Source organism: Loxodonta africana, chromosome 19 (genome assembly GCF_030014295.1).
Source record: "Loxodonta africana isolate mLoxAfr1 chromosome 19, mLoxAfr1.hap2, whole genome shotgun sequence".
Taxonomy (NCBI): Eukaryota; Metazoa; Chordata; class Mammalia; order Proboscidea; family Elephantidae; genus Loxodonta; species Loxodonta africana.
The window spans coordinates 67,101,189-67,123,648 of NC_087360.1; the positions used below are offsets into that span (position 1 = coordinate 67,101,189).

Sequence of the window (22,460 nt, forward strand, 5' to 3'; positions counted from 1 at the left end):
CTTAGAATTACCATTTAACGTATATTTACTGGTTTTCTTCCTCATTTTCATTTTAGGTTTGTTTGTTTTGTTTTTTCACTCTACTCTTACTGAACTTGTCCTTCCCTCTATGTTTATTTAATTATTTGGTGAGGGAAAGGATCATTTCTTTGAAGATCATTTTGAAATCTATTCACATCTTTCAGTGGTCTCATTTTTCCATCTCTGGTCTATTCATCTCAGTGTAGTGTATCTAGTCATGCCTCTCTCTCTCTCTCTGTATATATATATATAATTGTCCTATAGGGTCACTATGAGTCGGAATCAACTTGACAGCACTGGGTTTTGTTTTTTTAATATATATAATACCCCCTAAGAAGCTGGTAAGAGCCCTCGTAGCATAGTGGTTAAGTGCTCACCAAAAGGTTGGTGGTTCCAACCCAGCAACTGCTCCATGGAGTAAGAGGTAACAGTCTGCTTTTGTAAAAATTACAACCTTGGAAACCATATGGGACAGTTCTACCCTGTCCTATAGGGTCTCTATGGTTCAAAATTGACTCAATAGCAATGGGACAGGAAGAAGCTGGTGGGATTAAATTAGATGATATATGTGAAACACAAGGAATTAGCAGGCAAAAAATTGTCAATACCTGCTATTTCTTTTTCCTTCCTCCCCTTTTCTGTCTTGCCTTCTCCGCTACCTCCTCCCTGCTAGCTCATTCCTCCATTCTCCTTTCTCCTTTTCAGCCAGACTTGAGGTTCCATGTAAACATGTGTAAACAGTTAAGCACTGAACTACTAGCTGAAAGGTTGGCAGTTCAAACCCACCCAGAGGCACCTCAGAAGACAGGCCTTATGATTTGCTTCCGAAAGGTCACAGTCTTGAAAACCCTGCGGAGCAGTACTACTCCGCACACATGGGGTCAGTCTGGTGGAAACAAAACAAACCTCCTAGTTACTGAGAAAAATAATAGGCCACTTGGGCTGTAGGCTGACCCCTGGAAAAGCTTGCCATGGAGATGGGGATCATGGGCATCTCCTTGGTTGTCTGTAAACATTTGTCCATATTGTCCACACGTGCTTTAAATATTTTCCAGCTTTCTGCCAAAAAAAAAAAAATAATAATAATAATAAATGCAACACAGGGTTGAAATAGAAGTCTTGCTAAATATTCAGATCAAGTTCATTTATAATATCCTCTTAACCTACCTACCTGAAACACTTTGTCACTTAAAATGAGTTTATTTTAATAATACGTTCTCTTTCACAATTTGATGGTGATGATTTTTTTAACTGGGTTGCCCTGGATACTACAAATTAAAATTTCAAACTTCCCAGGTCAAGTATCTGTTGAAAATGATAAAGTTTTCATTTCTTCATGGAGACTGCCACTCCAGGAAGGCACAGGTAGACGTGAAGCACCTGAGCTTGCTTCTCAATACAATAAAAGGCCGGGAGGTCAGTTAATCTTAGATGGCAGCCTGTGCTGGAATCTTTTCTTTCCCGCAGGACTGACCCAGGGATTGCGTCCTTTTGGCTGGTATTTTCTGTGACCCAAAGATCAAAGCTTAATCTGTCACCCCTGCCAGGAATGTGGTCAATCCTGATATCAGCTACAGTGGATACCATCTTTACATCCTAGTCCAGGTCCAGCCTGACATTATCCACCTCCTGCCTTACTCCAGCGAGACAGTCTGAGTCCTCCTGGTTCTCAACAGCACCAGCTAATAATAGACATTGAGACCCCTCTCCCCCAGCCTCCCAAATCACACAATGCACTTGGCACTGGGGAAGCAACACAGTGCCTGCCTTCAAGGTGATTTTAGTTGGAATAGAAAAGCAAGTGAAGACAAATATCATCACAAGGCAGTACATGACCCTAGGCTTTAATTTCTTCAGGAGTTGGGGGAAAGTCAGGGTCACTACAAGCCGAGCTGGTGGAAAAGTCTTTCTGAATGAAGTCCATCCTGCATGTTCTGTTGTGTGTGAGGCCCACATCAGGAACACCGGTTTACAGGAGTGCCAGGGTATGAAATTCAGCTCTCCCAGCAAGTAGCTGGGTGACCCAGGTAAATTACTTAGCCACTCTGTGCCTCATGTCCCCCTCCCTAAAATGTGGGTAATAATAACACCTGTCTGATGCTTTGAAATTTCTGTGGAACAGTTCTCTGAGCACAGGGGATCATGGTAAGTCAGGATCAATTCGATGGGAACTAACCACCACCACCTCATAGACCTGAGGTGAGGATAAATGAGTTAGGATACCATGAAGCACCTAGAGTATTGTTACTGCCGTTGTTGTTGTTAGCTGCCTAGGATGGGTGCCCTCAGCCCCCCTGCACAAAGGGATATATTAAGTGCTTAGTAAGGGTTACTAAATATTGTTATTTAGGACATGAATTTCCTGAGGGTGAGGAGCCTACATGTGAGCTTGCATAATCATTTCTATGTAATTAATTTTGTCTGGGAGAGGTGTGCGTGTGTGTGTAAGATACTGTGTGTGTGTAAGACTTGCATAATGTAATCTTTAGGCAATCAGCTTTGTCATTGGAACAGCTACAGAAAGCACACACACACACACACACACACGCACACCCCTATCTGTGTGCGTGGTGGTGCTGCTCCAGCCGTGTGGGGCTCTGTTCTGTAAACACGCGCGGGCTGATGGGGAGGGGCCGTAAAGGAGCCCACGCTACGTGTCGACTCGGACCACTGGGAGGGGACTGTGTCGCTGCGTGTCACCAACACACACGGTGATGTGAAACCTGCTTCGACGTGCATGTCATGGCTTAAAAATAGATGCTAATCCATCACCCGGTCCCTGGCAGTGGCAGCCTCGGCGGTGGCGGCGGCGACGGGGTGGGGGCAGCTGCGGGAACCGCGGGAGAGAGTCATGGCGGTGGGGCTGCCTGCGCCTGCGAGCCACCTTCGCCACTGAGACCCCGCGCGCCGCTCCCGAAAGGTAGGGGGCCACGGCGGGCTGGTGCCCCCCGGCTGGCCTGCGAGGCCGGGGGAGGCTGCGGCGAGGTGGGGACAGGGAAGGGAGCATGGGGCCGAGCCAGCGAGCCTGCTCTGCTGGGCTGTCGCCCTGCACCCTCAGCGCTGCGCTGGCTGCCTTGGCAAGGGCTGGGGCGACGCCATGAACCTGTTACTACCGAGACAGCAGACGGAGGGAGGGGTGGCAGACAGGGCCCCTGAAAGGCGGCTGATGGGATTGGAGAACGCTGAAGGGTGTATCCCGGGACCTAACGGGCCTTCACCAGCTCCAAGGAAAAGGAGTCCCGTGAAGCTCCTTCCTGGACCTGGCCTCCTTCCTGCTTCCTCTTACATTCCTCATCTCAGAGGCAGAAGGATCTGTTTGGGGGTGAAAGGTCGAGGTCTTTAGACCTGCAGAGAAAAGGTGATGATGGTGATGATGATGGTGGTCCTGGCAGTGGTGATGGCCACAGGGCTATATTGCTGTGCTCCCTCTGACCCAGCCATTGAAAAAAATCTCTCTCCCTAAACACCCTAAGATCCAGCCTCCCCTCACCAGTCCTCATCCTAACGTCCCTGCTTCTTATGCCCTGTTAAGTGCTTGCTGTCTCCTGGCTCTTGGGGAAAGGGAGAGCTGGGCCCTGGGTGAGGGTGCCATGGGGAGGCAGGGTGTGGGCATGGACAAAGATGGCCTCTCACTGCTGGACAGTGGTCTGAGGTCCCCTAAGCCAGAAGGCAGGGAAGAGAGGGAGGGGGGAATCCTGCCGACAAGCTCAGCCTTTTAAGCAGGCAGGACCATAGGTGCCCAAGGAGGCTGGGTGTCGGCCCTGCCACAGTCGCCTCTCTGTCCAAAGGTCCCAGCGCAAGTCTCAAAGGCTGGACCTTTGCAGGCTCAGCCCTGTAGCCCAAGCTTGATCCGCTTTCTGAAGGGCCAGCTGCCAGCAGGGAGTCTGAAGCATACCAGCTAAGCCCCTGGTTGCCAACCCAGAGTTCCACGCAGGGTCACTTGATGCCAACAGCAATACAAATGGTAATTCTGACCCTCTGAGACCCTGGGTCTAGCAAGATCCCTCATTCTTCTGTTTCCTTCTCCTCCCAGCCCCCTCCTGTCCTGCCCCCCCCCCGACACACACACATGCACATGTCACTCCAACCCTGCTTAGTAGACTCAGAAATTCTCATATTAGAGATGAGGTTTGATCATTAGCGTCCTTATGCTGATCAAAGGAGGCTGGTTTGCCCGGTTGTGCACCGAGTTTGGCACCTCCTTCCATTCACTCATGCATTCAGCAAGTAGTTTTCAGCAGCTTACTTTTCTTCTTAATTGCTGTCCCCTCCCCGGTTGCCCCATCCCCCACCACACACTCGCCATGCCTGGCTGACCTCTGAGGCAGCAGCAAGCGGGCACAGGTTGAGGCAGCCCACCTTGCTGGCACTGAGGAGGCAGGCCTGGCCTATGTCATGGCCTCAGCTGCTGTTGTCTACCTGCTAATTCTCTCTGGATGAGTCCAAAATTACCCCAGCCCCATCCCAGCTCCCTAGGCTCTCTGCCTGTAGCCCCAAGCAGATGAGACCCAGAATCGAGTTGGCAAGAGCCCCAGCAGTAGGCGCTGCACCCAAATACCAAATGTTTGTGTGCATGTTTATGTCTGTGTATTGGGAGGAGGGGTGGGGAGGGAGTAGAGCAAAAACCCAGCAGCTGGGTAGCTCCCTCTCCCCGTAAACAAGGACATGTGACTCTCCCACCTCCTTGCGTGACACAGCCAAAGAGCAGTGCTAAAGGAACCACCGCAGCTCTCAGCTGGAAAGGAAGGGCAACCCTGGAGGCCCCATGGGGCCAGGCTTACCTTCCTTCCCTTGAGAATCTCCTCCCCAGGGACCAGCCCACCTGGTAGGAAAGAAAGCAGCTGCTCTGGACTCATGCAGGTGTGTCTCACATTCTTTCCTCTTCCAGCAACAGCTACCTGGTGACCAACCCCATCACGACCACAGCAGCCCCTGCAGCTGCCACTGTTTCTGCTGCCTCTAAGATGTGCCCTGGTAACTGGCTCTGGGCTTCCATGACTTTTATGGCCCGCTTCTCCCGGAGTAGCTCAAGGTCTCCTGTTCGCACTAGAGGGGCCCTGGAGGAGATGCCAGCTGTTCAACATCCCTTCCTCAATGTCTTTGAATTGGAGAGACTCCTCTACACAGGGAAGACAGCCTGTAACCACGCTGATGAGGTCTGGCCAGGCCTCTACCTCGGAGACCAGTATGTACCTGGCAGGCTGGTGCCACAGCTGAGCCTGTGTGCATGTATGTGTGTGTGTGTGTGTGTGTGTGTGTGTGTGTGTACGTGCACAAGATGAAAGGAGATGGATGGCAGAAAGGCACTGAGTTGTGTCTTTGGCTCCAGGTTGAGGATTGAGAAGGGGAGGTATTTGGGCAAGAAGTAGAGCCTGGAGGGTTTGGGGGAGTTTGGGCAGGATTATTGATATATCTAACTCTGGACAGAAAGACTCTGTTCAAGTAATAATCTCACTAAGTTAGAAAATATTTGTTGAGTGTTAATGCTATGTGTCAGGCACAAGAGATGATTTCTCTGACCTTCCAAGTATTGTGCTAAGGTTTTAGAAAGAGGCAATAAATGGGAGCCAGGGTGAGTGGGTAGTAAACTGAAGGGGTTCTTCTGGAGACCAAGTGAAACTGTAGTGTGTGCAAAGATTCTGCAAGGCGGGGCTGTGGTCGAGACTAAATGGGCGGCTCCTGTCCAGAGGCAGGATGAGAAGGCAGGATGAGAAGGCAGAAAGGGATACGAGCTGGTTGAATAGACACAGGAAACTCAGGGTAGAAGGGAGGAGTGTACTGTCACATTATAGGGATTGCAACTAGGGTCATATAACAATATGTATATAATGTTTGTATGAGAAATTAACTTGAGCTATAAACTTTCACCTAAAGCACAATAAATTAAAAAAAAAAAAGATGTGGCTGTGGAGAGAACATCCAAAGAAGAGTAGTCCACACTTCTCTCTCTCAAGGGCTTTATAGTTCACAAGGAGTTTTTCACATGCATTCCCTCCCTTAACCTTCACAACAGCCTTGTGAGGTAGGTAGCACTATCCGGAGGTTTCAGATGAGGAAACTGAAGCTCAGAGAAGTTGTGACTGGCCCAAGGTCACATGGGTTGTAAGGAGCAGAGCCAGAACTTGGAAGTTCAAGTTCAGTGGTCTTTCTACTTAGGCAGTTTGCATGGGACACGGTGTTTGCTCTGAGATATGACCACGTTGCCTGACAGGTGTGTACTACTAAGCTGAAGCGTATGAGTCAAACACCTGAAGGTGACATCATACGACAGGGTAGATGTGAGACATGGAATAACTAGTACAACATACAAGGATTCTGGGTATCAAAGGCAGGATGAAGTAATGGGGGAGCTAGGTGTGGGAGCAAGTGCCACAAGCATAGAATCCTAAGGTTTGCAGGGATATTAAGTGTGAGCTGATCCAACAGCTCACCAGCATGTTCAGATCCCCTCTGCAACAGCCATTCCTGAATGCTGATTCCCTCTCCTCTCTGTCTAAATATGCTGGTGACAGGAGAATTACTCTATCCCAAGGCAGTCTCATCTTTCTTCAGGGAGATTTCACTGTTGGAACACATTTTTCTACATGGTACGGAAATCTGTTTCCCTGGAGTGTCAATCCTTTGACCCTACTCGTACCCTTTAGAAGCCTACAGATCAAGTAAAGTCCCACTTCCTCAGAGCATCTTTTGAGATTTTCTTATGGCTATTGCTCACCCCAATAGTTTTCTCTTCTCCAGGTAAAAATCCCCAATACTCCCAATCATTCCTCACAGGACAAGACTTCAGGTCATTGCCCATCTTGGTTCCTTCATTCTGGGCCATTGTTGTTGTTGTTAGGTGCCATTGAGTCAGTTCTGACTCACAGTGACCCTATGTACAAGAGAACAAAACCCTGCCAGGTCCTGTGCCATCCTCACCTGACTCCATTGTTGCAGCCACTGTTTCAATCCATCTCATAGAAGGGTTTCCTCTTTTTCACTGACCCTCTACTCTACCAAGCATGGTGTCCTTCTCCAGGGACTGGTCCCTCCTGATAGCATGTCCAAAGTACATGAGACAAAGTCTCACCATCCTCACTTCTAAGGAGCATTCTGGCTGTACTTCTTCCAAGATGGATCTGTTCATTCTTCTGGCAGTCCGTGGTACGTTCAATATTCATAGCCAAAACCATAATTCAAAAGCATCAATTCTTCGGTCTTCTTTATTCATTGTCCAGCCTTTCCATGCATATGAGTTGATTGAAAACACCATGGCCTGGCTAGGTGCACCTTAGTCCTCTAGGTGACTTCTTTTTAATACTTTAAAGAGGCCTTTTGCAGCGGATTTGCCAAATACAATATGTCACTTGATTTATTGACTGCTGCTTCCATGACCATTGATTGTAGATCCAAGTAAAATGAAATCCTTGACAACTTCAATCTTTTCTCCATTTATCATGATGTTACTTATTGGCCCAGTTGTGAGAATTTTTGTTTTCTTTATGTTAAGGTGTAGTCCACCCTGAAGGTTGTAGTCTTTGATCTTCATCAGTAAATGCTTCAAGTCCTCTTCACTTTTAGCAAACAAGGTTGTGTCATGTGCATAATGCAGGTTGTTAATGAGTCTTCCTCCAATTCTGACGTCGTATTCTTCTTCATATAGTTCAGCTTCTTGGATTATTTGATCAGCATACAGATGGAATAAGTATGGTAAAAGGATGCAACCCTTACACACACATTTCCTGATTTTAAACCATGCAGTATCCCCTTGTTCTGTTCGAATAACTGCCTCTTAGTGTATGTACGGGTTGTACATGAGGTCATTACTCCTCAGTTAAAGGCCTGGAGCCAATGGTATTATCTAGGGAGTTGACAGGGTGTGGACAAGGACTCTTCCCACCCTCCCTCTAACGTTTCCACTCAATGCAGGGACATAGCTAACAACCGTCGGGAGCTTCGTCGTCTGGGCATCACCCACGTCCTCAACGCCTCACACAGCAAGTGGCGAGGCACACCTGAGGCCTATGAGGGGCTGGGTATCCGCTACCTGGGCGTCGAGGCCCATGACTCGCCAGCCTTTGACATGAGCATCCACTTCCAGACAGCTGCCGACTTCATCCATCGGGCACTGAGCCAGCCAGGAGGTAGGTGGGGAAACCAAGAAGGGGGAAAGAACAATGGACACTGAGTTAGGGAAAAGCCCAAGGGTTGAAGGATGGAGAGAGATTTTAATGACTGGAGAAGATGCTCAGTATATAGTGTTAACTTGTTTCTATAGTATTCTCTCAACCATGTGTTTTGTTTTTCAAGTCAATACACAAAAAGACTAGAAGGAAATTATCCAAAATCTTAAGAATGGCAGGTCACTTTTGGGAAGTGAAATTATGGGTGATTTTTTTTTTTTTTTAATTTCTTGCTTCTTTACATATTTCTCTACTTTCCCATTATTTTTACTGTGCTGGTGTTGTTAGGTACCATCGAGTCAATTTTGACTCATAGCGACCCTATAGGACAGAGTAGAACTGCCTCAGAGGGTTTCTAAGGAGCAGCTGGTGGATTTGAACTACGAACCTTTTGGTTAGCAGCCAAGCTCTTAACCACTACGCCACCAGGACTCCCATTTTTACCTTAAGCGTGTCCTATTTTAGTGGTCAGGAAAAATATCAGTAAAAATATATTGAACGCCCCCAAAATAAATGGTTGAGAGAAACAACTGGATGCAAAGGTGAGGGAGACAGAAAAGGGGTCAGGTTAGATTCAAGCGTATTTTCTATTGATCCACTCAACAACTGTGCACTGAATGCCTACTCTGTGCAATGCTGGTTTAGAACAGTGATGTATCTCCACCTCTGAGCCCTTTTCAGATTTGCAGACACTCAGCTACTGCAGGTTCTTCACCTCATTCTGCCTAGGCCTCTCCCCATTTACCTTCATCCTGTCTACAGGCACCTCTGCTCACCTGTTTTCCTCATCACCTGTCCATGCAGCCCTGTCCCCACCTCCTCCAGGCCACCACCAGTGCTCTCACACCTGTCTCGTGTGTCTATTCCTACAGGGAAGATCCTGGTGCACTGTGCTGTGGGAGTCAGCCGGTCCGCTACCCTGGTGCTGGCCTACCTCATGCTGTACCACCACCTCACCCTTGTGGAGGCCATCAAGAAAGTCAAGGACCACCGAGGCATCATCCCCAACCGGGGCTTCTTGAGGCAGCTCCTGGCCCTGGACCGCAGGCTGCGGCAGGGTCTGGAGGCATGAGGGGAGGGAGGAGGAGGTCATACCAGGCCTGTGGGTCCCTGGCTCCCAGCTGGAGAGATGAGGCCCAGGTGGTAGGTAGCAGGCAGCCCAGAGAACCCATCCTCTCCTGTGGGCAGGAGCAAGAGAGGCTGGGGCTCAGCCACTCTTCCTCTTGGTTGGGAGGGGATGGGGAGTGAAGCTGAGCAGTGTGGTGGGGGCTCAGGAGGGGGTTGACCAGGGAAGGAAGCAGCTAGTCTGCAGGTGGAAGATGGTTCTGGGATTCGAACACCCCTGGATTCCACCCAGGGTACACCCAGCAATTCAAAGTCCCTTCCCCTCTTTGTGCCCAAGTGTTTCCCTCCCTCCTTGCTTATTAAAACAGAAGGGCCGTCACTGTCCTGTGTCTGTGCAGCTGGGGTGCAGCAAGCATGGCTGTGATGGTGTAGCACCCTGTGGAGACAGTAGTGTAGAGACAGACGGTGAAGAGATGGTGTTAAAAGCTGTGAAACCAGAGGGAGAAACCCACACACGGTCTTGTTACTCCAAGCATAGACAGAGTAGGATTAGGAGGGTTGGCATCGTGCCTGTGGGTGCTGCTAGTGGCCAAGAAATACAGAGGTGCAGATGGAGATCATTTAGATGATTACTTGCTTACCGGCTCCAGGTGTCTCCAGGAAAAATAAAGATGGTGGACACGAACAGAGCCTCTTGAAGTGATTGACTGTTTGAAAGAGTTCTGCACTTCTCCCCTGGGAGCACCAGGCTTGCTGAGGATGACAACAATTCCTGACTCCCTCGAATGGGTAATAAGCTTCCACCAGCCTTTAAGCCTCCCTCCACCAGTTCTTACTGAGGCGCCGCTTCTCCTAAATTCAATTTCATGCTCCCGCAGCAGGCTAGTCCTTGAGATGTTATTTCCATCCATGTCCACATAGGGGCAGCAGAGGACAGAGAACTTCAGGTTGGCAAACGTTTAGGTGACTTGTTGCTCAGAGGCCACACCCTCCACCTCCCAAGCTTAAAATAGTCTCCCTTAAAAAAAAAAAAAAAAAAAATTTTTTTCATATGCTCAGGTGTGTAAGAAGTGTAAATTTATTTTTGAAAACTCAGCCAGATTTCTATATCAAGCCCCCATTCTGGTGGGATATTAGTTCTAAATCTACACTCCTTTCAGGGGGTTGGGTTTTCCTGGTGGCAAGGTATGGAGGGTTAGGGCAGAAAAAATGGGATAATTGCTTCCTCTCCTAATCTTTACAGGTTTGCCTGAGAGGAATGTACCAAAATCTCCCTAGTAAACTTAGTCAAAAATTAGACTCAGCAGCCAGAGAGAGTAGCTGGCTATTTCTGTTATCCAAACTGCCACCATACCCCGCTCTGTAGGCTTGTTCCCAGAACAGGCTATCTGCTTGCTTGAGACAGGGAGGTGGAATGGATATGGAAGTGAAAAAAAAAAAACCAGGAGGATCACTATCTAGAGTGTATACCCAACGCAAAAGTATAGAAACTCAGTATCCTTAAGTTGAACAGTCGCTTCATTGATTATACATGTCTGCTTTAAAAAGGCATGAGTGATTTACCAAAAAAAAAAAAAAAAAAAATGCTGTGGAGTCAGTTCAGACTCATGGCAACCCTATGTGTGTCAGAGTAGAACTGTGCTCCACAGGTTTTCAGTGGCTGGTTTTTCAGAAGTAGATCATCAGGATATTCTCCCAAGGTGCTTCTGGGTGGACTCGAACCTCCAACCTTTCAGTTAGCAGCTGGGTATGTTAACCACGTGCACCACCCAGGAACGTGAATAAATTGCCTTTTTAATATCATCGACGGTAGTCGTCAAGTGTTCGTTTCAGCATCTTTGAAGACTGTGCACGGCTGCAGAATTCCCACACCGTTTTACACAGCTGTAAATATGGGGGGAAAGCTCTGCCTTACAGACATGTAATGTTACTGTGGTAGTGAGATGCAGCTGAAAGACCTTGGCCTTTAGTATTGGGCAGCTTAGAATCCCTGACTTGGATGTAACACCCACGGATTATGGAATTTGGGCAAGACCCCTTTCCTCTTCTCTGTCTATCTACTGGCCATAGTTTGCCTACTTCCACAGGTTGGTTATGATAATTTAATCAGATAATAAAGTCCTGAGAACAGTGTTTGGTATATGTTCTTTCTTTGGTGACAGCCCCTTACATCGTGTGACACCAACTATCATGGCTCCTGTGTCCTGCCATCCCAGCCTAACATCTGAGGTTCTTTCCAACAGACCACATTTGTCCCGTTTCAAGTTCTCCCATCAGCCTTGCTATCCCTACCTAACTGTGGCAGCCAGAACTGGTCTTGATGTTCCAAGCTGAGACCTAAGAGATAGAAAACCACCGTGACATATTGGCTGGCATCTCGAATTCTGGTTACCGTTAAGAGATCAATTTATCTAAGGGGCAGGATGAGACCTCCCTTACAAATGTTGGTTCTAAATAAAATGCATTGATTCCTTATAAAACCACCAGGCGAGAGGCCTTAAATATAACCAAAAAGAACACAAGAAGAGCTCAGGCTCTTAAGGGGACCAACTCTAGGTATGGTATGAACCGTCACCTCCTTTGTTCTAGCCTAGAAACTATACGCTCTGCATACACGGGATCGCTATGACTTGGGATCTGCTTAATAGCAATTAAAAACAGGAAAGTATATCATTACTAATGTAAACAACAGCCTTTATTATATCTGTTCAATCTGACTGTGCCTTAATTAAATCCCCTAGATCTTTTTATCATAGTGAATAACTTGAAAATTTAATTCTATCTTCTAGCAGAAAAATATAGCTACTTAGTATAACGGACTCATATTTTTATTATTTAGCATATTATGCCATGCTATAGCTATGCCCAGGTACTATTCTGTCTTTACAGATATTAATTCTTATAATAACCCTGTGAAGTAGGTGTAATTATCATTGCTTAAACAAACAAACAAGCAGAAAACCAAACCCATTGCAGTCAAGTTGATTCTGACTCATGGTCACCCTATAGGACAGAGTAGAACCACTCTCATAGGATTTCCAAGGAGCAGCTGGTGGATTCAAACTGCCAACCTTTTGGTTAGCAGCCGTAGCTCCTAACCACTGTGCCACCAGGGATCTATCATTGTTTAGGACAAGAGAAAATGAAGTTATTTTCCCAAAGACACACATAGTGAATGGAAGAGGCACGATTCAAACCTGGGTATTCTGTGCACCACCATCATGTTCCCATGACTTGCCTTCCTCTAACTCCATGACTTAAGGTTGTAGTTAAGTGTGTGTGTGAGAGTGTGTGTGTGTGTGTGTGTGTGTGTGTGTGTGTGTGTGCTGGGGCAGGAAGAGGTACAGGATTTGCTGCCGAGCAATGCACCCCAATCCCCTGCAAAACCTTCAGACTGGGCAGCTGCACTGTTATTTGTTTTGATTATTATTTTCAGAGATATCAATTGAGTGAAGATTGCCCTATCTTTTCAAATCTAGTCTTCTAGAGGGATCAATATGGTTTAAGGGAGAAAAGATGGGGACAACAGCTTGGTCACCACGCAAGTAGAACCAGTCCCTACCCTCCAAGGTTGCTAGGGTGACACATGTCACAGGTGGGTCTCCCTCCCACCTACCAAAACTGAGGTTAAAAGTCAAAGCCTCCCCCATCCTATTCTTAGGCAGTTGACTCCTTGAACCCAAGTAAAAGACTAGGAAGTTAACAGGAATAAATGTGTTCTTGTTAAATTCGTCCTGTGCTTCCAGCTAGCTAAGCCTAAACCCTGTGGAGCTGAGTTCCAAGTCAGTCTTGCCATCCCATCCCTTCCCTTCATGCCTCAGATATTGTGATGTTGACTCACGCTCTTGAGGCTGGCCCAGGAGCCTTTGCTGTCCCTGGGGAGGGGAAGGAATGTTTGCCAGTCTTTCTCTCCTATAGCTAATCCCAGTTGGGAAATTCCATAGGGAGAGGCTGCTAAGAGAAAACTGCCGCTTTTGAGCCCCAGGGTAGCAGATGGTGCTGTAACCAGACAGGTAGACAGCCAAGACTTAGGTTGGCTCGGAGAACTGGGCATTGCTGCCCTGACGGGCCTTGCTAGAAACAGATACTGTAGAGAAAAGATACGAATAGAGGGAGAACAGGCCAGGTTATAAGGAAAGATCAACTGTTTATCATTAACGTCTCCCCTCAGGACTTCTTATGGGAGGCTGGAGGAGGGAGCCAAAAATCCAAAACTTCAGGGAGGAGCCTAGTCAACAACCCTCATCCCTGGAACCCATGAAAAGGGACTTTTCAGAAGTCATTAAAATTATAGACCTTGAGATGGGGCAATTATCCCAGATTACTTGGATGGACCTGATCTAGTCACATGAATCCTTTAAAGGAGAGGAACTTTTCTGGCTGTAAAAGATATTTGACTTGAGGACTCTAACTCCATTTCTGGCTTTGAAGATGTAATAAGAGCCATGAACCCAAGGAATGCAGGTGGCCTCTAGAAGTGGGAAAAGGCAAGGAGACAGATTTTTCTCTAGAGCCTCCACAGAGTAATATAACCCTATGGACACCTTAATAGGAGCCCTGGTGGCACAGTAGTTAAAAGCTCTGGCTGCTAACCAAAAGGTCTGCAGTTCGAATCCACCAGCTGCTCCTTGGAAACCCTAGGGGGCAGTTCTCCTCTGTCCTATAGGGTCACTGTGAGTTGAAATCGACTTGACACCTTGATTGTAGCCCAGTGACATCCATGTCAAAACTGACCTACAGAACTGTAAGAGACTGAATTTGAGTGCCCAAGCCATTATAGCGCAGTGGTTAAGAGCTACAGTGTGCTATGTGCTACAGCTGCTAACCAAAATGTCGGCAGTTCAAATCTACCAGCTGCTCCTTGGAAACCCTATGGAGCGGTTCTACTTTGTCCTGAAGGGTCACTATGAGTCAGAATCGATTTGATGGCAGTGGGTTTTATTACAGCAGCATAGGAAACTAATGGAAGCCCCTTGACTCTCGAAGAAGCCCCATAGACATCTAGCCACTGGTCAAGAGCACCTGGACTAATTTCTAACGTGGTTTTCCAAATTGAGAAGGGAGGGCTAGTGACAGAAAAGTACACGAAGAGGACACCTTTGCAAGGGCTTTAAATCAGGGGTTGCAAAATGCCTGAGGGCAAAACCCACCAGCAGAAGGGCCTTTGTTTTGTGCAGTGTTTCAGGAACCAGAAAACTTTTTATAAAATTCGGATTTTCAGTTTCTCTTACCAAGTTGAAAAGAGCAATGAGCCTGCGTTCACACATGACAATAATCTGAGTCAGGGCTGTCCCATTTAGACAGATAAGTGCTTGCTCTCCAGTCCACCACTTCCCGTCAGGACCTACTTTCTCACACTGGGCCTGCTGTGCTCCTTAAGACCTTTGCCTGCAACCCCACCACTATGTCTTAGCCAGAAATGTAAGAAAGATAGTCCACATTCTAACAAGCCCAGGCTTGGTCATTGTCCCTCATCTTCCCCCAATCCTCACCCCTCCCCCAGCCAATTTTGGAATGTTCTTAGCTTGTGGGCAGTGGTCACTGGCCTTCAAAGAAGCCTAGAATTGTTCCCTTGGTTTGGCAGACTCTTAAGTCCAACCAAATTCCTGTTCTGCATCCAGAGCAGGCCTGGGAGAGGGTAGTTGGCGCAGCCAGTCTCTCAGGAAGGAACCTTGGAAGCAAGTGGAAAGAGGCCAAGCCCTGGCCTTAGGAAGCAGGGAGCGGAATGTGTTTACCAAAGCCACAAGCCAGCTTCTGAATGACCCCCCGCCATGACCATCCCTACCCCAGCACCAGTCTTCCATGCATTGCCCCTTCCCTCCCCCACTTTTTTTTCAGGTAACTTTCCCTGAGGTAATATGAATTCCTGAGAGATCCTGAGATTAATTCTCCCCTCTCGTCACTATGAGTCAGAGTCTACTCGCCAGCAACAGGTTTGTTTGGTTTTTTGTTTTTTCTTCTTGTCCGTGGAGTTCATTCACAAACTGGGTTCAAAAAAAAAAGGGCTGAGCAAATCCATATTCTCCGTCCACAACCCTGACAGAGCCTGTGATCCTAATCCCAGCTGAGGCCAGTGGCAGGCTGGTGAGAGGAAGGCCAGAGGGCTAGTAAAAATGTTAACCTGGGGAGGGAGACAGAGTCTGCTCCTCAAGGCTCCTTAAGTCCCCGTTGGAAACCAGAGGCAGACCACAACACTCTGCCATTTTCCTTTGCCAGTACTTGCCAGGCACAAAACCTCCCAACTACCAAGCCAGATGAGGCTGTGATCCAGCCCGGCTCAGGACACAGACAGAGCTCAATGGCCACAATCGCAAAAATACCAGAACTGGAAGGAGTCCAAGAGAACTCATTTAGCAATTTTCTGACTGTGCTTCCCGGAACCCTAGTGTTTCAGATCACTTTCAAGGAAGCCAGTGATGTGGAGGGTGGACAGGGAGACGGTCCCCACTGGGATTCGAGTACGCCCCTCTATTTTTATTTCTTTTATACATGAAGTTTCCTTTTTTAAAAATTTACCAAAAAAAAAGATTCTACTACTAAAAAAAGTTATAGATCGCCAATCTTGTCCAAGCTCTCCACTTTATAAATGAGAAAACTGAGAGTTAAAGAGGTGAATGTCTGGAACTCACAGAGAGAATGCCAAAAACAGGACTCTGATGGAAAGAGGTTGCTAAGCATCTGATAGGTTCAATTCTCTTCTTCCTTTTTGTAAGAGAACTGCCTGAACTTTAGCCAGACACATGGCTGCCCAAAGACAGACTACATTTCCCAACATCCTTTGCAGATGAGTGTGACCATGTGACTAACTTCTAACCAATGGACAGTGAACAAAAGGAATTCTCTAATTCTTAAAAGAAAAACATTTTGTTACTCCTCTCTTTCATACCCGTTCTTTGGGTTGAAATGTAAGACGTGGAACTGGTCAGTCAGCTTCTACCATATGAACAAGGCACACATCTTAAGACATAGCCAAGCAGAAAGAGAAAGGAACCTGTGTCTCCAGAAAATTTCAAGAAGCAGAACCCTTGAATCTCCTGCTTCCTTTGTAATGTTTATGAGAGAGATAAACTAGATTGTTTGAGCCTCTGTATATCATTCTCTTTGTTACAGTGGCTATATTATTTATCTATTGCTATAACAAATTACCTCATAACTGAGTGGCTTAAAACTACAAACGTTTACTCTCTCATAGTTTCTGTGGGTCAAGAATTCAGGAGCAATTTAACTAGGGGTTTCTGTCTCAGGATCTCTAGGGAGGTGGCAGTAAGGGTGTTGGCAGGGGCTGCAGTCATCTGAAGGCTTGATTAGGGCTAGAATATTCACTACCAAGCTCACTCACGTGGTTGTTGTCAACGGCCTCAGTTCCTTACCATGTGGCTTCTTCACAGGCGAGCGTCTTTGTGACATGGCTGTTGGCTTCCTCCAGAGCACATGATCCCAGGCAGAGTGGCCAAGAAGAAAACCACAGGGCCTTTTTAAAAGCCAATCTCCAACACTTAGCACTGCCATTTCCAGTTTATTTTATTTGTTAGAAGAGTCACCGAGGGGATGGGAACTAGGCTCTACCTCTTGAAAGGAGAAATATCAAATAATATGTGGACATTTTTTAAATTCATCACGGTAGCTTACCCTATACCTTCATTAATACACTTACATATACTAACTCCTACTTCAGTGCTTCTTCTGAACCATGATGTCTCATGATAAAGTTCAAGGATAATACTAATTGCTAATATTTATTATGGGCCTGACTCCCATTTTATATGCTAGGCACATGCCAAGCACTTTTCAAAGATTTTGGCGTTCATACAATGCTCTGTGGTAGATTCTACTACTGGCCCTAATGTTCCAGGTGAGTAAACCAAGGCTCTGCATAGTAAGATACCATACTAAATTCCAGAGCCTTTACTCTTAACCACTATTCTAGTTCTGGGGAAAGAGCATAGATTGTGGAGAGAGATCAAGTTTGGTTGGGATGTCGGCTCTCACACGTAAGAGTTTGTATAAATAAATAAATAAATAGACGTGAGAGCAATGTCTGACCTCCTCCAACCCTCCAAGGGAGAACCAAGATCAAAAGCACAAGGCTAACTATCATGATGTGGAAGCCAGACAAGCCTCCTCTCTGCCATCTTTACCAGTTCTGACACCAACCTTCCCTCCCATAGCACTCTCTACTGGGTTCGATAATTCATTGCAATGGCCACACAGAACTCAGGGACCATACTGACGATTATGGGGTTTACTAGGGCAGTAACAGTTACAACTTTGTTTTTGCTGTTGTTAGGTGCTGCCGAGTGGGTTCTGACTCAGTGACTCTACCTACAACAGAATGAAACACTGCCCAGTCCTACACCATTCTCACAATCATTGTTATTCTTGAGCTCATTTTTGCAGCCACTGTGTCAATCCATCTCATTGAGGGTCTTCCTCTCTTTCTCTCTCTCTTTGACCTTTTACCATACCTAGCATGATGTCCTTCTCCAGGGACTGGTCCCTCCTGATAACATGTCCAAAGTACATGAGATGAAGTCTCACCATCCTCATTTCTAAGGAGCATTCTGGCTGGACTTCTTCCAACACAGATTTGTTCGTTCTTCTGTCCATTCATGGTATATTCAATATTTTTTGCCAACACCATGATTCAAAGGCATCAATTCTTCTTTGGTCCTCCTTACTCATTGCTCAGTTTTCGCATGCATATGAGGTAATTGAAAATACCATGGTGTGATTGTTAAGGTTGTGTGTCAGCTTGGCTAGGCCATGATTCTCAGTGGTTTGGCAGTCATATGATGTTGTGACCACTTCCACGATGAGATTTGATATTATGTGATCACCTCCATGATAGAATCTGCTATGAGTAGCCAATCAGTTGAAAGGGAGTGCCCTTGGGTTTGTGTCCTGCATTGAATATAAGTGGATAGTCTGGCAAGGCTTGGGGCTTTTTGCTCATGGTGGATCCTGCAGCTGGCTCCTGTTCATCTGGTTCTTGGGATTTGAGCTAGCAGCTTGCTTGCTGTCTTGCCTGCTGATCTTGGTCTTCATCGATCTTTGCAGCCTGTGAGCAAGAGCCCTGCTCTCTGACCTGCCAAGCTTGGGTTCGCCAGCCCCTGCATCTATGTGAACCCGCCTCTATCCTGACCCACAGACTTGGGACATCCCAGCCTCTACAACCACATGAGCCATTTCCTTGAAAGAAATCTCTCTCTCTATGTATATATATTTATACGCTTTCCTGGTTTCCCTTCTCTAGAGAATCCAGCCTAAGACACATGGCTTGGGTCAGACATACCTTAGTCCTCAGGTGACATGTTTGGTTTTTAACACTTCAAAGAGGTCTTTTGCGGCAAATTTCCCCAATGCAATACTTCGATTTCTTGACTGCTGCTTCCATGGGTATTGACTATGGATCCAACTAAAATGAAATTCATGTCAACTTCAATCTTTTCTCCATTTATCATGATGCTGCTGATTGTGAGGATTTTTGTTTTCTTTATGATGAGGTACAATCCATACTGAAGGCTGTAGTCTTTGGTCTTCATCAGTAAGTGCTCTAAGTCCTCTTCACTTAAAGCAAACAAGGTTGTAACATCTGCATATCACAGCAGGTTGTTACTGAGCCTTCCTCCAATCCTGACCCTACGTTCTTCCTCATATTGTCCAGCTTCTTGGATTATTGGCTCAGCAAACAATTTGCTCAGTTTCAATTTTACCATATAGGAAAATAGAAAATAATAATAACTTGTGTGTTGTGGTGAGGAATCCATGAAAGTACGTGAAGCACTGAGCACAAGGCTTTGCACGCAGTGAGTATTCAAGAAAAGCTGGTCCTCATTCCTCTTTCCCTTTACTCTCTGATTTCCGCTCTCACACATGAGATGGTTCAGATCTGGTCTAGCTCTGGCCTAGAGTATTGGAGTCATTCCAGAAATCCAAAGACATCACAGGACTCTCTAGAATTCCTAGGAAACCAGGTTAGCCTGGCCCCAACAGCTTCTGTTCCCTCCTAGCCTCTCCTGATACTTAGGAAAAGCATCATTGGATGCTTCAGAGTTGCTTAGGAGAAAGCCCCTGGCATCATTCCAGAGCTGACGCAGCCTACTGAACTTCCCATGCGGGTTAGAATCTGGGGGAAGGGGGAGGAAATTGTTGCTTCACTTTCTTGGAGAATCACAGACAGGACTTGGGGCATTGCTGGGTAGATTTTGAACACTTTTGGCCAAGAGCCGCATCAATCCCTTAAGAGAATCCTGCTAGTACTAGAGGAAGCCCAGAACTTTTAAGAATTAAAGAGTAAAGGTCCTCATTTACACAAAGCAACAATGAGTAACTCTCAATCTCTTTAAAAAATTACTTGTTCCTCTCGTGGACATTCTTCTCTTAAAAAACGAAAAAGCTTGGAGAACTATGGTGAAATTGTTCCTGATTTTTGAGTATAACAAGTTTACTTGAGGTTACTTATCACTTTTTCCAACCAACCATGGTTAGCACTCTCTTCCATATTTTAGGGCTTGATTTGGATGCTCGTGGAAGAGAAAATTTCCTGACAAAAGGTGAGATGAAGTAGTAAAAGCTTCTGTTTCCGTTCTACTGCGTGGAATTGGCTGTCTCTCCCAATAGGTTCCTCTAGTTCTTGGAAGACCTTAAAATGAGGGGAGCTCATGGGGCTTACAAGAAGATGTGGGGGTGAAGCAGGGAGAATGAGGAGAATCCCATGCCCCTTTAGAAGTTGTTTTCTACAGTCTCAGTATTACTTTTCCTTTTTTCTCTTGGTGGATTTAGAAACTTAATTCTACTTTAGACTTCTCAAATGGCTTTGAATATGTAACTCATTAACTTCTTTACTATTTTGGCTTCTTACTCAGTAAAATAACTAGATTTTTTTTTTTCCTGACTCACAAGAAGTTGGGGGTATGAACTATCATCTGGTTGCGGGAAGGGGGCAACATGTCTATATTGGATTGAGGCCTTGTGAGAAATCAACTTGTCTTTGATAGCTCCCTTTAGTCCAAGAAAATACTGGGACTGGACCAACCTTTTCAAGAATGCCCCAAATCAAAGCCCTTCCTTCACCCTAATCTCTCAATCTGAGCCATCATCTGCGGCTTTGACCTATGGCCAGAGGGATAAAGGTGGGAGGTTGGGAAGAGATAGTATCAAAGGTTCTATCTATATCACTTTTTTTTTTTTTTTCTAAATTGGAGTCCTCTATTGACAAAAAAGGACACCTTACTGAATGTCTTAAAATGTCAGCCTTAAAATACAAAATACATTGTTATAGGACACCCTGCTGGTGACTGCAGTAATGGTCCATGTTGGTATGAGTTGAAGTGTTCACTGTCCTGACTGACCACTCGGTCTCCGTGAGAACTTTCACTGTTGCTGTCTTTAAAGTATCTTCCCATGGGATGACTCTTATTCATCTAAGGGTGGGGGAAGAAAGGTAATTAATCCTTCCTTCCTGTCAATTTTCCCTTCAAAGACTTTCTCTCTCAAGGATTTGCCTTAGAGGCACTGACCTTGAGCTCCTTAATGAGATTATGCTAACTCATCACACCTTTCCTTTGAGTCAACGAATAGAAAAAATCTGGCTAATCACCATTGAATTTTTTGTTTTTAGTTTTAGAAGATTATCTAGTGTTTATTTTTTAATTTAGTTTGAGGGCAAACAAACTTAGTGTTTTAAAATCTCTACATTGTACCTGGAAACCCTGGTGGTATGGTGGTTAAAAGCTAGAGTTGCTAATCAAAAGGTTGGCAGTTTGAATCCACCAGGCACTCCTTGGAAACTCTATGGGGCAGTTCTACTCTGTCCTATAGGGTTGTTAAGAGTTGGAATTGACTCGATAGCCACAGGTTTTGGTTTACACTGTACCTAGAACATGCCTTAAATTATATGGTTTTATTCATTTATAGGAGCCCTGTTGGTACAGTGGTTAAGAGCTCAGCTGTTAACCAAAAGGTTGGCAGTTTGAATCCACCAGCCACTCCTTGGAAACCCTGTGGGGCAGTTCTACTCTGTCCTATCAGCTTGGTATGACTATGAGTTGAAACCAACTTAACCACAATGGGCTTGGTTTATTCTTTTATACACGTATACATAAAAACCAAAAACCAAACCCAGTGCCATCGAGTTGATTCCGACTCACAGCGACCCTATAGGACAGAGTAGAACTGCCCCATAGAGTTTCCAAGGAGCGCCTGGCAGATTTGAGCTGCTGACGGTTAGCAGCCGTAGCACTTAACCACTACACCACCAGGGTTTCCACGTATACATATATATATGTTCGTTCCACACTTATTAAACCAGACACTGAGACCACAAAAGGGATCCAAGCCTGAGAAGGCTCGTGATGGGATCAAACCCAAGAAATCAAATAATTATCTTTATAATCTTATACTACACTCTACATGCAAAGTGTTAAAAGACATACAGAGTGGGGAAGAGTGACAATGGTAAGCCACAGAAAAGGCTATCTTCTCAACTTCTTAGCTGAGTCATACGTACAAAATGTCAGGCACAGAAGGAAAAAGCACATTCCAGATAGAAGCAATGGCATGTTCAAAGTCACAGTCAAGAAAGAATATACCATGTTTGGGGCACAACAACAAAGAAATGGTTCATGGTTGATGACTAGTGTGCGGGGAAGACCGGCAGGGGCCAGACTGAAACGCTTTAGAGGCCACCCTTGAGAGTTTGGATTTTGTCTTATAAACACCAAGAGACCAATAAAAGTTATTAAGCAAGGGAAATAAATGATCAGTTTCATCTTTTAGAAAGATAACTCTGGGTGGGGTCAGCACAGAGGATGGATTTCAGTTTAAGGTTAGAGCATTATTTCTCTCAGCCTAACTGCATGAGAATTTGAGGAGAAGGGCAAGACATATGAAAACGAAGATTTCTGGGATCTAGTCTTTAATGAATCAGTATCGCTGGGCTCCAGGCCTGAGAATCTGCTTATGCGACATCTCTAACACAGAAGTGGTTTTATGGGTTCTGAAGTCTGAGCAGATAGCAGAGTCAAAGAGGCCATGCTGAAGAGGAAAATTAATAACAGACATCTTACTTTGACTGCAAGGTTTTGGTTTTTCTTATCCAACAAACCAAATATAAAAAGCCTGCCAGAAACTGCTCCACGGCAAGGTAAATTTGTCTTATCCTGCTCGAAAGGATAGTCAACAAGCCATTAGCTCCTAATTTAAATTTCCAAA

General features: G+C 45.8%; 1 protein-coding gene across 2 annotated transcripts; it reads left to right on the forward strand.

The window, feature by feature from the left end:
• Positions 1–2,633: 2,633 nt before the first annotated feature.
• On the forward strand, positions 2,634–11,543 carry DUSP26 (dual specificity phosphatase 26). 2 transcript variants are annotated; one of them, XM_023551119.2, is made up of 4 exons: positions 2,634–2,941; positions 4,910–5,206; positions 7,930–8,144; positions 9,056–11,543. In XM_023551119.2, exons 2-4 carry the CDS (start codon positions 4,986–4,988, stop codon positions 9,253–9,255), a joined length of 636 nt encoding a protein of 211 aa, XP_023406887.1. In that variant the 5' UTR covers positions 2,634–2,941; positions 4,910–4,985; the 3' UTR covers positions 9,256–11,543. The 2 variants fall into 2 exon arrangements, with proteins under 2 accessions (XP_023406887.1, XP_003412590.1); XM_003412542.3 differs by lacking the exon at positions 2,634–2,941 and having other exon boundaries at positions 4,716–5,206.
• Positions 11,544–22,460: the final 10,917 nt, after the last annotated feature.

Bases quoted from the DNA above. Each gene is read 5' to 3' on its own strand.
- DUSP26 (XM_023551119.2), top strand. From the start codon at position 4,986: ATGTGCCCTGGTAACTGGCTCTGGGCTTCCATGACTTTTATGGCCCGC. The intron at 5,207-7,929 runs GTATGTACCTGG...CACTCAATGCAG, and splicing joins GGCCTCTACCTCGGAGACCA to GGACATAGCTAACAACCGTC. The intron at 8,145-9,055 runs GTAGGTGGGGAA...CTATTCCTACAG, and splicing joins GGCACTGAGCCAGCCAGGAG to GGAAGATCCTGGTGCACTGT.